Source organism: Amblyomma americanum, chromosome 9 (assembly GCF_052857255.1).
Source record: "Amblyomma americanum isolate KBUSLIRL-KWMA chromosome 9, ASM5285725v1, whole genome shotgun sequence".
NCBI lineage: Eukaryota > Metazoa > Arthropoda > Arachnida > Ixodida > Ixodidae > Amblyomma > Amblyomma americanum.
This window is the reverse complement of record NC_135505.1, coordinates 142,425,921-142,437,210: the sequence shown is the minus strand read 5'-3', so window position 1 is coordinate 142,437,210 and position 11,290 is coordinate 142,425,921. Positions and strand designations below refer to the sequence as shown.

The 11,290-nt window shown below is 48.5% G+C and overlaps 2 protein-coding genes across 3 annotated transcripts in view; one reads left to right on the top strand and one right to left on the bottom strand.

Annotated features, from left to right (window-relative positions):
* Positions 1 to 610: 610 nt before the first annotated feature.
* LOC144104671 (serine/arginine-rich splicing factor 5-like) lies at positions 611 to 6,513 on the bottom strand. The gene is made up of 9 exons (XM_077637811.1): positions 6,296 to 6,513; positions 5,539 to 5,663; positions 5,012 to 5,082; positions 4,746 to 4,832; positions 3,874 to 3,943; positions 1,924 to 1,997; positions 1,722 to 1,835; positions 1,456 to 1,635; positions 611 to 1,129 (listed from the first exon to the last, which is right to left on the bottom strand). The coding sequence occupies exons 2-9, from the start codon at positions 5,659 to 5,661 to the stop codon at positions 814 to 816; spliced, it is 1,035 nt and encodes a 344-aa protein (XP_077493937.1). The 5' UTR covers positions 5,662 to 5,663; positions 6,296 to 6,513; the 3' UTR covers positions 611 to 813.
* A 516-nt stretch (positions 6,514 to 7,029) lies between these two features.
* Ino80 (chromatin-remodeling ATPase INO80) overlaps positions 7,030 to 11,290 on the top strand; it is a 75,797-nt gene continuing 71,536 nt past the window's right edge. For both annotated transcript variants that reach the window (XM_077637810.1, XM_077637809.1), the window contains exon 1: positions 7,030 to 7,204. The gene's annotated coding sequence lies outside the window, so the exon portion shown is untranslated. The remainder of the gene's footprint in view (positions 7,205 to 11,290) is intronic.

Below are 11,290 nucleotides of genomic sequence, written 5' to 3'. Positions count from 1 at the left end.
TCGTGAAGATACAAAAAGGACGCCAAAAAAATCTTGTGAATTATGATTAAGGTCCGCTTCTGTACATACATCGTAAGCAGCAAAGTTGAAAACGATAAAACCGTGCGAGCTAGAACTGCATTAACCCGACGTCGTTCAGTTTGATGTACCTAGGTCCACGAGACACACGATGCCTCCACAATCACCAATTCCACTCTCACCCCTAGCACCGATACTACGTAGGTATGCTTGACTGCTGCTGTACATTTTCCTCAAATCCAAGATCCGTTTGCTTTATAAAGCACAAGCCAAGCCAGAAAAAAAAAAAAAAGTCAATTTGGCATTTAAGCTGTCTCACTGCCTGGTGGTGCTATGAAGGGGGACAATGGTCCCGACGTATGTTAGCCCTTTGGGTAGAAATGCCTTCCGCTGCTGTCCAGCACTCGATACGGTTGAAGCAGCAAAGGTCTTGTTCCCATTGCTACCAATATTATCGCGGCAAAGCTCCAATCGCTGTGCTTTTGTGCTGTCCATAGTCTGGACTGCGAATATCCGTATTAACTAGGCACGACTAATTGCCATGCCACAATTGCATACTCACCAGCATGAGAAATCAGACAAAACACAAATAAATCCACATGGGGCATTTTTGAGCGATATTGAGGATGGATTTTATTACAGGAAGATAATGAAATATACAGCCACAAGGTTACTATATACAGAATTGAGGACTTCTTGTGCATGTCCCGACATGAATGGGTGAGACAATGGCAAGGGGCAGCATAATTGATTGCGTGCTGCACTGTTAGCTGTGCAGAGAATAACCAAGCTACTTCAGCTATCGTTAGAGTTGTCGTCGTTGTTCTTGACTGGAGACTTGGACCGCGAACGAGAACGCGACCTAGATCGGGAGCGCGATGCTGAATGGTGGCGGTTGTTGGTCTCTGGAGACTTGCTGCGGCTCCTCGACTTGCTCTTAGACTTGGATTTTGACTTTGAACGAGATCTGGACCGCGAGCGACTAGCAGACCGGCTTGAGGCACGGCGCTTAGGAGGTGGGCTTCTAGAGCGAGAACGCGAGCGCGACTGCGATCGTGAACGTCTCTTCACAGGTGTGCGAGAGTGGCTTCGTCGCTTGGGACTCCTGGACCTGCGTAGGAAGAGAAGAGCAAATTCCAGACTGATGACACACGCTTACAAAAATGGCATTAATAATAATCTACTGCTAACACTGTGGAGAGAATTCCTTCAGTACGTTGGCACCAATATCCGCAGCATGTAGTTGGACCCGAAAGATAATGTCATCATTGAATTCTGCATACCACAGTTGAGACAGGCACAAGCATTTGCCACTGCAGACTTGCAGCGTAATGCTAATCTTAAATGATTACATCTTTAAATGCCCACAGGGCATGCATAAGCCAGTCTGAGGAAGTGACGAAGCACCTTTCGAGCTGGTCAGCATTAAATGCACACCTGGAGCGACTACGTCCTCGGCGAGTGCCACTCCGAGATCTGGAACGTGATCGTGATCTGCGCTTGGCGGGGCTACGAGATCGGCTGCGACGGCGGCTCCGGGAACGCGAGCGAGATGCACTTCGACGGCGACGCGCAGAACGAGAGCGGGAACGTGACCGAGAACGAGACCTGCTGCGCCTGAAAGCCAAAAAACAAGAACGTGTACATTTCGCGAGAAATAGCAGCTAGGCCGAAAAGGAAAATTTGTGAAGAGCAACACTCACGATTTGCGCAGCCTCTTCTCTTCGATGAGGCGGATGCGTCGTCCACTCAAGTCTGTGTTGTCTAGCTTCTCCAAAGCATTCTTCATGTCGGAATAAGTCGCAAACTCCACCACCCTGAAGGAGGCAGACAAGTGTCCACACTGAGTTCAAACCCGAGCAGCACTGCCAACACAATTATTTGTGTGGCAGAAGAAATACCTACCCTTCGTTGCGACGCAGGCGATGTGCATCAGCATAGGTCACCTCACCAGCCTGCCGCATGTAATCTTTCAAGTCCTTTGTGACGAGAGAGAGAGAGAGAAAAAAAGGGGAAAACTATGTCAGACACTGCCGAACAAGAGATCTACACCAACACCACGCAAAAACTACATCAAAGCCCTTCTCTGGGTGCACCAGGCGGCTAGAAAACTTGCAGAACATACTTTTTAAAGAACGCAACCACTGTAACCTGGCAGCCATTGGCTGCATGCACAACCAAGTGCTGTGACTGCTCTGAAATGCACTGAAAGCAGCTTCAAGCCCAAGGTTATGAGCCTACACTGTGCAATGCCCAAGTCTCGCCAGAGTAATGGGACAGCACCGAGAGTTGTGAATGCAGCCTACGGCAGCAGGAAAACTAGATGCACACTGGAGGCTGCAAGTAAGTTTGCTGCTCTGTGCAATCTGGAACGTCACCCAGGTCCAAGCCAGGGAGAGCTGCAAGAGACGATGACGAAGCTGCCACTGGCCCCTCGACGACGGCCACGTAGAAAGGGAGGAGGCTGTTCGCGGCACAAAGTGGAAGACGTTGCGTAAAGTGATGCGTCGTGCGTGATTTACCTGGCTCCGCCCCAAGACCCAGGCCCAGACAACCAAGGTGGGGTGGGGGCGCAGCCAAGAACCGAGCCAAGCCCTTCACGAGGGGAAACGCCACCAGGGCCGCAGCAGGCCTTGCCCCTAAAGGCTCCATCATCCACGGTGGGGAGGTGGTCCATGGGCCGGGCCCCCGCGCAGTCGCCCAATCACGAGAAAGCCCCTCATGGCAGAAGAGAAGGCCGTTGCGAGCGCTGCCTTCATCGTCATCTCTCTAGGTAGGTTGGTAGGCAGGCAGTGCCCTCTCATCTCTCTTAGGGAGGAGGCGAGCATCTCTCTCGCAGGCCTTAGTGGGGGAAGCCTCGGGTCCCTCCAAGCGGTTGGTCCACCGCAAACCTTAGGGTTGCCAAGCCACGCCCTCTACTGGGTCCTCCACACCAGGGGGGGCACAAGGAGAAGCCATCATCGCAAGGGGGGATGTAAAGGAAGGAAGCCTGCCGCACCAATCCGCGGGTAGGCGGCGCGCAAAGGCTCGCTCCCCCTCTGAGCAATGCGAGAACAGAACACACACACGGCCCGTTATTTTTTGGCGCAGCGCCGACAACTTGAGAGCTAGCCACACAGACCCAGCCTTCCATTACTGCCTGTCTGGAACCAGAAGTAACCCATGAAGACAAGACATTAAATAGCATGCATGATTTAGTTGGAAGCTTGAAAAAAACTCGACCTAAGCACCAGCCTTTTGTCTCCCCTCGCACGAAGTTGTACTGTCAGCTTTAAAACGGAAGCTCAGAAGCCTTAAAAGGCAAAGCATCGCCATTACCTATCCTGCTCTAGCAGCGAAATTCTGACATTACCTCACATCTGTCATTCAGCTTATGGGCACTTGAACTGCACTGGACCAAATTACTAAAATAACGAAAATCGTGCGATACCATGAGAAGCCCCTAGACTGGACAAAGGGAGCGCATGTCATCTTAAGCGCTGTTACACCCTCTGCCAATATGTACAAACCAGCCTGCACCATTCCTCTTCCGACACCGCACATTCAGTGTGCGCACGTTCTCAGTTTGGTAGCATTGCAATACTTTGCTCACAGCAGCAGGGATTCCAGCTAGCCGAGTGAATCTGGTATGCACCAGACGCTAAGCTGTTTCTGCAGGATGGGCACAAAAAAGTTGATCGATATATTCGTCCAAGGTAATGTTCCCAGCGCAAAAGCTGCCAGTTCAGAGCCTACCAGTGGTAGCCTAACAGCCTGTGCCGAAGGATTAAAGCAGGCAAGGGCAGAAGACAGGGTGCGGTACTGAGCCTCTTGTGAAGACAACCGTATAAAATTGCCAAAGCTAACAGAACTCACCTGCCAACTCACACGGCTGCTCAGGTTCTCGACAGTCAGCTGGTACTCTGTTCTTGTCGGTGGGCCATACCTGGATAAATGGCAGAACAAACGAGAATTGCGGAGAAAGCAAAAAATACAAATGCTTTGCCAGGTTACAGCAAGGAGTTCTGAGATGGCTGGTGCGCTCTCAACATCAAGGCAGTCTCAAAGCCTTGCTCCTATTGATCAGCCCCGACCACATCCAAACGGATCAGGGCCGATGAACAGTTTGTAAACGTCACAGCAAGAGTCATCTAGCAGTTTTCCCAATCTGCTCAATGCCTACCGGTTACTTTTGTGGCAGTGTAACAGAGGCTAGGCAGGAAAAAGGAGACTCCTTTGTCCGTGCACCATGGGGTTGCAAGCGGTGAACAGGCACATGGACAGCAGTTTCCCGATGGTGCCCGTGACGCGATGTTAAAACTACCTACAGGAGCCAGGCCTTGAGACTACAGACTGAGAGCATTCCGTAATTCAGCCCCTGCACACACTGGAGACCAGTGGTTAAATTTACGCTGCTCCATCTTTCTTCCCAGCATAATAGTTATGGGGGACAATACCAATGACACTGGTCCAAAACGAATGCAACCAAACGGAGCCCCCAAAGCACAGCGAAAACGAGTGCATTTTGCACATGACGCAACAGGTGCCACAATGGACCACCATGACAGCTTCTGCAGTGCAGGCGGCAATGACTGGGTTACAGAAATGCGCAGGTTCACCAAGCTGGTCACTGCAGTGATGTTGGTGGAAGCCATTTACAAGAGAGGGACGCCAAGACAGTAACAAACTACACAAAGATGGGCAGAGGCTGCAAGCAGGGGCACCAAGAACACGGAAAATACACAAACCGGCGCCTTGGGGGAGACCGCGATGCAGCACGCGACCGATAGTAGTCGGCTCCACGTCGGATTCCTCGAGCCAGCTCCACAGAGACCCTGCACAGCAGAAGTCAACACCATCACTGCAAGCCAGTGCCACCAGACAAACACAGCCCGAACTACAGTTATTTGTTTTCCAACAGAACTGCAGTCAACCAAATGTGACAGAACTCAACAGCGAGGTTGAATATGTGACTACAAACGCAATGCATTACAGCCGAAGATGCTTCACTTACCGATCGCCAAGCAGCTCCTTTCCATTCAACTCGTAGACTGCATCGTCTGCATCTCTGTGGTCATCAAATTCCTGGAAAAGAAAAATGTAAAGCTGCTGTGTAAGCAACAAGGTCTTCACGTGCTGCACCTGAACGTTCAGAGGCCACAGAACCAAAGTACCCAATGCACATTAGAGTTGTACAATTGCCAAATGCATTCCGGCAGCAACAAATGGCTGAACCAGACAAGGCTTTAGAACGGCTCCGTCATTGACATTAGTTTAGTAATTTATGGCTTATTGAATGTGCAGCCTATGCCATAGTGCGGGCACATTACAGCTGGTGAGGTAGTCGGCGTGGTGGATGCGAGCTGGCGCTACAGTATTACCCCATTTGAGAGAGATTCAAGGGAGGAGGGCCCGGCTGGCCACGTGCTCATTAGTCACACGAGCATGTTCACACTAAGGCGTCGACAACAAGGCTCAGGCAGTTCCGCCAAGTCTGGTCTGCTGTTGCTACTGCGAACGCCGCAAAAACCCAATACTCACCACAAAGCCGAAGCCATTCTTGATGCTGATCTCGCGGATGCGACCGAAGCCCTTGAAGAAGCGCTCCAAGTCGCGCTCTCGCACCTCGTAGTTGAGACGCCCGACGTAGACGCGTGACGTCATCGCTGCCCGCGCATGAGAAGAGGGGAGGGGAAAAGGTATTCGGTCACTTTTAGAAACGCAAGGCCGCAGCAAACGCTCTTCGTGTAAAGTATTGAGAATTCATCAGTAGAACGTTATCCGCAGCAAGCAGTTGGTCCCGAAAGATGGACATCACGGAATTCTCAATCGCACGACGCTGGTCGGCGCAGGAAAGCACCGGAACACGTTGTACGGAAGCCGATCACACAACGCCCATGCAGACTTAACACTAAGAGCGCGAATTCTTATTAACCTACTATCCTTCCAATTCGCCATGATCGGAAGCTTATTTTACCTGCATTCGTAGCCCCCTAGCTCAAAAGATCTCGCCCGAACGTCAAATCGCTCCAAACAGGGCACGCACATGGCGCCTACAGGCAGACAAAGGCCTCGCCTCATTTCTTGGTTACCGGCGTTTCAAATCTAAAATTGAAAAAGATCTTTGCTGCTTACAACTACCATTAACCTACTTCAAAGGTTAAATCTGAGCCGCTGCAAAGCGGGCACCAAAATGAACTTGGAAGAATACTTCCCAAAAACAGTAGGCCTAAACACGCGACGTTAGTGCCTGTTGCGCGGGTCGTCAGCGTGGTGATTGCGATGGCGTCGTACTCACCCTAAACGTAGTCCCTGTATGCCTGAATGCGAGACGTGCAGCCTTCTCGATGAAGTATTTTTTTGCCTACCAACGAACCGTGCTTGAAGCACGATTCCACGAAAGGTCACCTTCTCCAAGGACAGCACGCTTCGCTATGCCTCGCCAAAACAACGGCAACTACGGGGTCGCAACGTCTGCCTCCACGAGATATGCATTTTTGTTGCAAATATACTCTCGACACCGGTCTTCATTTATGTGCGGTGCTCGCAAGTTTTAAATTAAACTTACAATTTAACAACCTAAAATAACTAAAAATAAATTAGAGTTTTGTTAAATGTTTTGTTTGTATTGATTATTGTTTTAAAACAAAATGAGTAATTTTGTAGAGTGCAGCACTGTATACAACAATTCTTGAACAGTTCCATCTAACGAATTATATCAACCGTGATGCTAAACTATTCACTAGATAAAAATTTTTTAGAGAAAATGTAAAAGTTTTGCATTTTCAATGTCAAGCTTCAAAAGTTGGGCATAATTTTTAAAATTTGTATTATGCGTTCGAGGCTACAACAAAGATTGCTGCGAAGCGCTACCTGTTGAAAGCGCGTCTGCTCAAAAGAAAAATTTAAATGACAATACAAAGCTTTTGTGAAGCAATAATAATAGTTCCTGCTTGAATATGTAAATGTTTGTTTTAAAGCCAAGTAGGTACACGGCCGTTTTTTAATTTTTGTGGGGTTCGAGGCTAGAATGGATATGGCGTGTGCTCGGTCCGCTGCTGCGAAGGCGAGGGGAGTCATGGGACCCTTTTTGCCCCGCATCTGCGAATCAGCCGCAGCATTCGAAGATCGCCATTTTGTGCGCAACACCAGTCGTCGGTCGCGATTCCATGGCTCCTTGGGCGGCATCCCGGCTTCGAGGCAGCAAGTAAGGCCTCGCTCGGCGCTCGGACCCCGACCCCTGGGCGCCGAAACTAAACCGCGATTTTCGGCGCACTCAAAACCGGGCACCCCCCTACTACCTTGGCGCTTCGATTTCGGAGCCGGGCTCTCCGAAACGTTAACAACGGTGCGCGCGGCCTGGGCCGCTTTTTGCTGCCCGTCGATTGCCCCAGAGCTCTCGGTCGGCGCGTGTTTGGCGTCGAAAGGGGCTCGCTTCGGCCGCGCCGTAGGCTTAGACGACGCGAATCTAACGCGTTTGGCTGGCGTACTGCAGCCTCAAGTCGAGTTTCTCTTGTTCCGAACGTGGTGAGGGGGAACTGAACATGTGCTCTCTCGAGAATGCTGTGCGATGTGGTTGCGGGGGCCGAACGAGCGAGTAAGCAAGCCAGTCCAACCCCTCCTTAACGTCTCGCCTTGCTTTCTATTTTCCGGCGCCGCGCCGTTTTGCCTGCCGTGTTTAGCAAAGCCGGTTGTGCGGTGTTGTACTATTCTGAGGGTCACCTTTGGAGAGTCGGCGAGACATATCTGCGACGCGGATCGTTGCTGTGGCCAGGTCTTGCTCTACCCGGACGTGTTTTCATCTTCTTACTCGCTCGCATCACGCTGTGTGTGCTGAATAGTCTTTCTTTTACGGAGCTCGAGCGTAAGGGCACCCACGTTGCTGGTTCAGGTCTGACGGGGGACTTCCCCGAAGTTTCCTGCGGTCGATCGGCGGAAAATGCAGTCTTGTGGGTGCTGTTGTTGCGAGGCCGTTATAAAGCCAGCCAGATGGTAAACCGGCAATCAATGACATGACGCGGCGGCCGGCGTAATGTTCTCTGTTAGCTCGGCCTTACAGGCGTGTTTAGAGGATACGTCGAAAATTTCTGAGCTGGCGCGTTGTCGGCTCGGACTTGCCAGCGTGCGTCTTGCTAAATACAACAGCTAGCATGTCTGTCTGAATGAATGAAAACTTGATACACAGGCTGGAGTTGATGATGGTTTAGTTATGCCTTCGTGTTCTGAAAGAGTGATCTCACTGTTACATTAGATTGTCTGGCTCAGACGTTTACTAAATTTTCTTGTAATCACATGGTGTTTACGGGGGATGAAAGCCATGTCGTCAGTGACACTTGGTGAAGAGTTCGTAGTTGCACATCGAACCACATGCTGTTATCTTGAAGAGCAAGTGGCATAGGTGTTTTCTTTTAAGCTGATCGCACGTAGCAGGCACGTCTAAAATAGTGTTGATCTGTTGTTGACGTTGCCAGCAGAGCCTCAACCACAAAATGCATCTAAAATATGAGTGCCCTGTGGGGTTACTGAGACATGCTGCTGTTGGTGCTGGCCACAGTTGTTGTGGAATTTTTACTTGTGGTATACACTGTTTATTTTCTGATGTGACTACTAAAAGCTCAAAACATTTTGTGTTGCTTTAGCGTAAAGGCTGGTTCGCATGCCTTTAAACAAATCGAGCGATCGGGCAGCAAATATTCTCCAAATCGTTGAAACCTCGTTGCTAGAGCCGCTGTGTCGTTTTGAAACTGGTTCTTGCGCCGCCGCGGCAGGAGTCTACAGTGTTTTCGCATGCAAGTGAAACGGGCTTAATACTTGTGTAGCACTGTTGCTGTCAATGTAGTCTAAACCATTTCGCTATCTGCTACACTAAAATTTTAATAGGTTATAGTTATTTGTCAATGTGATTATTAAAGTGCGTTTATAGCGCCTCTGTCAGATAGCAAAGATAGGTGTAATGCTGGCAAGAAAAGGCACAAGCTAGGCGCTCCAAGTAAAAAATACTGTAGAATTAGCGAGTTGTAGGCACAACATAGTGGAGCACTTTGTAGTGATTTGAATACTTTGTGTTGCACTGGAAACTTGGCACACAGACCTTTTTGCAATTTATCTCCACTGAAATAACGAACGTGTTGCAGATCCATGTTCAACAACTGATGTCTGTTGCCATGGTTTTGAGGGAGCGATTCTTATTAGCATCCACCCAAATGCAGCCAAACACATTGGACTAGCCACTTTTTTGACACTGAAGAGAACAGGGAAAACAGAATGGCATTGTCTAAAGAGTTCAAGGCTGTCTTAGCAGGCTAACTTTCCATGAGGCATCCTTCTTTATAAGTATTGATTAGATCGGAAAGTTGGCCGAGTTGGTTGAAATGCATGGTAGGTAATAGAGCAAGAAAACACAAAGGACAAGACACTTGCCCGTATGGTGCCTTGTGCTTTGTCTCTTGTGCTATTGCCTACCATGCTTCGTAAGTGTAATGACGGTGCCCACAGTGACAGGTATCCAACGGAAGTACAGTGCAGAGAAAATGTGGCACATTTCGAGAGTAAAATTCGGATAGAAATGTACAACATACGATTACAGCAAGACATTATTTGCATGATTAATGCATTCACTGTGCAAAATTTTGATTTGCTAGGAGCAAGCACTGAAGTGCCTGCCCTCAATGTAGCTACTACTTGTTTACTATGCAAGGAAAACTGCCATGCTCTGAAAGATTGCACATAGCGAAGTACACAGAGTCATGGTCATAGCTAGAGGCCACCTGTGTAGATAAACAGAAATGCTGAGGTCTGATAACAGGCTCCGCTTTTCCTGGTCTTTCTGCACTGTATTCAGGCAAGCGTGAAAAACTGAGAGCATAGTTTGAAAGCATAAATTTATTAGAGTGCTGAGCTGCCAGGTAACATAAGAGCACCTGTCATTCTGCCGCAACTAAAAATAAAGGAAGCTAACTTGTGCCTCTGTGCAATTAGATTTCGTTTTTTTTTGTAAATTGAACTATGACTGAACTACTGTGAGGCCTCCCTCCCCCTTCTTAGTAATCAAAAAGGAACCCTTGGTGTATTATAATTATTCATGGTGATTAGGAATTTTAGAGTTTAGAATAATAACAATAATTTTGGCCTTTATTGGTTGTATGAGATTGAGACATATGTTGCTTTTACTTGTTACTGTTGCTTATCCTGATGACTGATGCACAAACTCTTTGGGGGGTCGTATAGCCAGTAATTAACTGGCAGTTTTCCATGAACAACTAAGACTCTAGGCATGTCATTTTAGCTTGAGTAACTCATCCTCAGGGAGAACTTAGTTGGAGGCCCTTATGGTACCTTTCAAAAGAACCCAAAGCAGCTTACGAAACAGTAGTAGTAGAATAATACCCCTGTCACGCGGGCACTTGTAAGGCCTTAGAAATTAAGGTTCTTTGCCCCAAAGGTGCGTGACGCGCATCTACACGGCAAAGCGTCGAGACCTTTGCGATAAAGGTCCGTAGCAATAAAGGGCGGCCGTCAGCGGCCTTAAAGTTGCTTAAAGGAGCAACCCAGATGGCAGCGCCAGCTAGCGAGCTCAAAGAATAAAAAATTGACGCAATTTTTAGTTTTGAAACCGTAAAAAAATATCTAATTTATCTTATTTAATGGTTAATTTTGCGTTACAGTGCACTTAATCGTAGAGGAGGCTATGACTAAAGACATCCACACTGCTAAGAAAGGACTTGAACGCTTTTCAGCAGCCGCATCGACAGACACGTGCTTGCGCATCTCGCTTTGCTGTTTTTTCTTCATTTGCTCTTTGTTGAGTGCGTGTTTTGAGTTTGCTTGTGTGCACAAAGACACAAGCAACAAAGCACGCTTCTCGAACACGACAAGGAGCCGAACGGAAAAGTGCGCCTACCGTGGTCGGACCGAGAACGATGAAAAAAAAAAAGAAACTTTGTTTCTAAATATCCGTTTCTCGCCGTCAGATCGCTCGTTTATTATCGTGATAGCTACTTTTTCCAACATAAACGAAAGCACTCTTAGCTGAAGTGCTACCGTCTGCTTTAATTTCATAATGTTACTAGCGCCGCTGCACACACAGCGGTGACTTTTGGCATTCACGGAGGCCGCGTTCTAGCTCCTTTGGATTTGCCGTGTAGCAGTGTCGCTGCTCCTTTTCGGTTTTCCTCCTTTAGTGCAATAAGACAACTTTACGGCAAAGGCCGAGAAGAAGTCCCGTGTGACAGGGGTATAACACTTGGAAATATTTTTATCCTATGATTTACATGTAGCTCACGAATTCATCGCC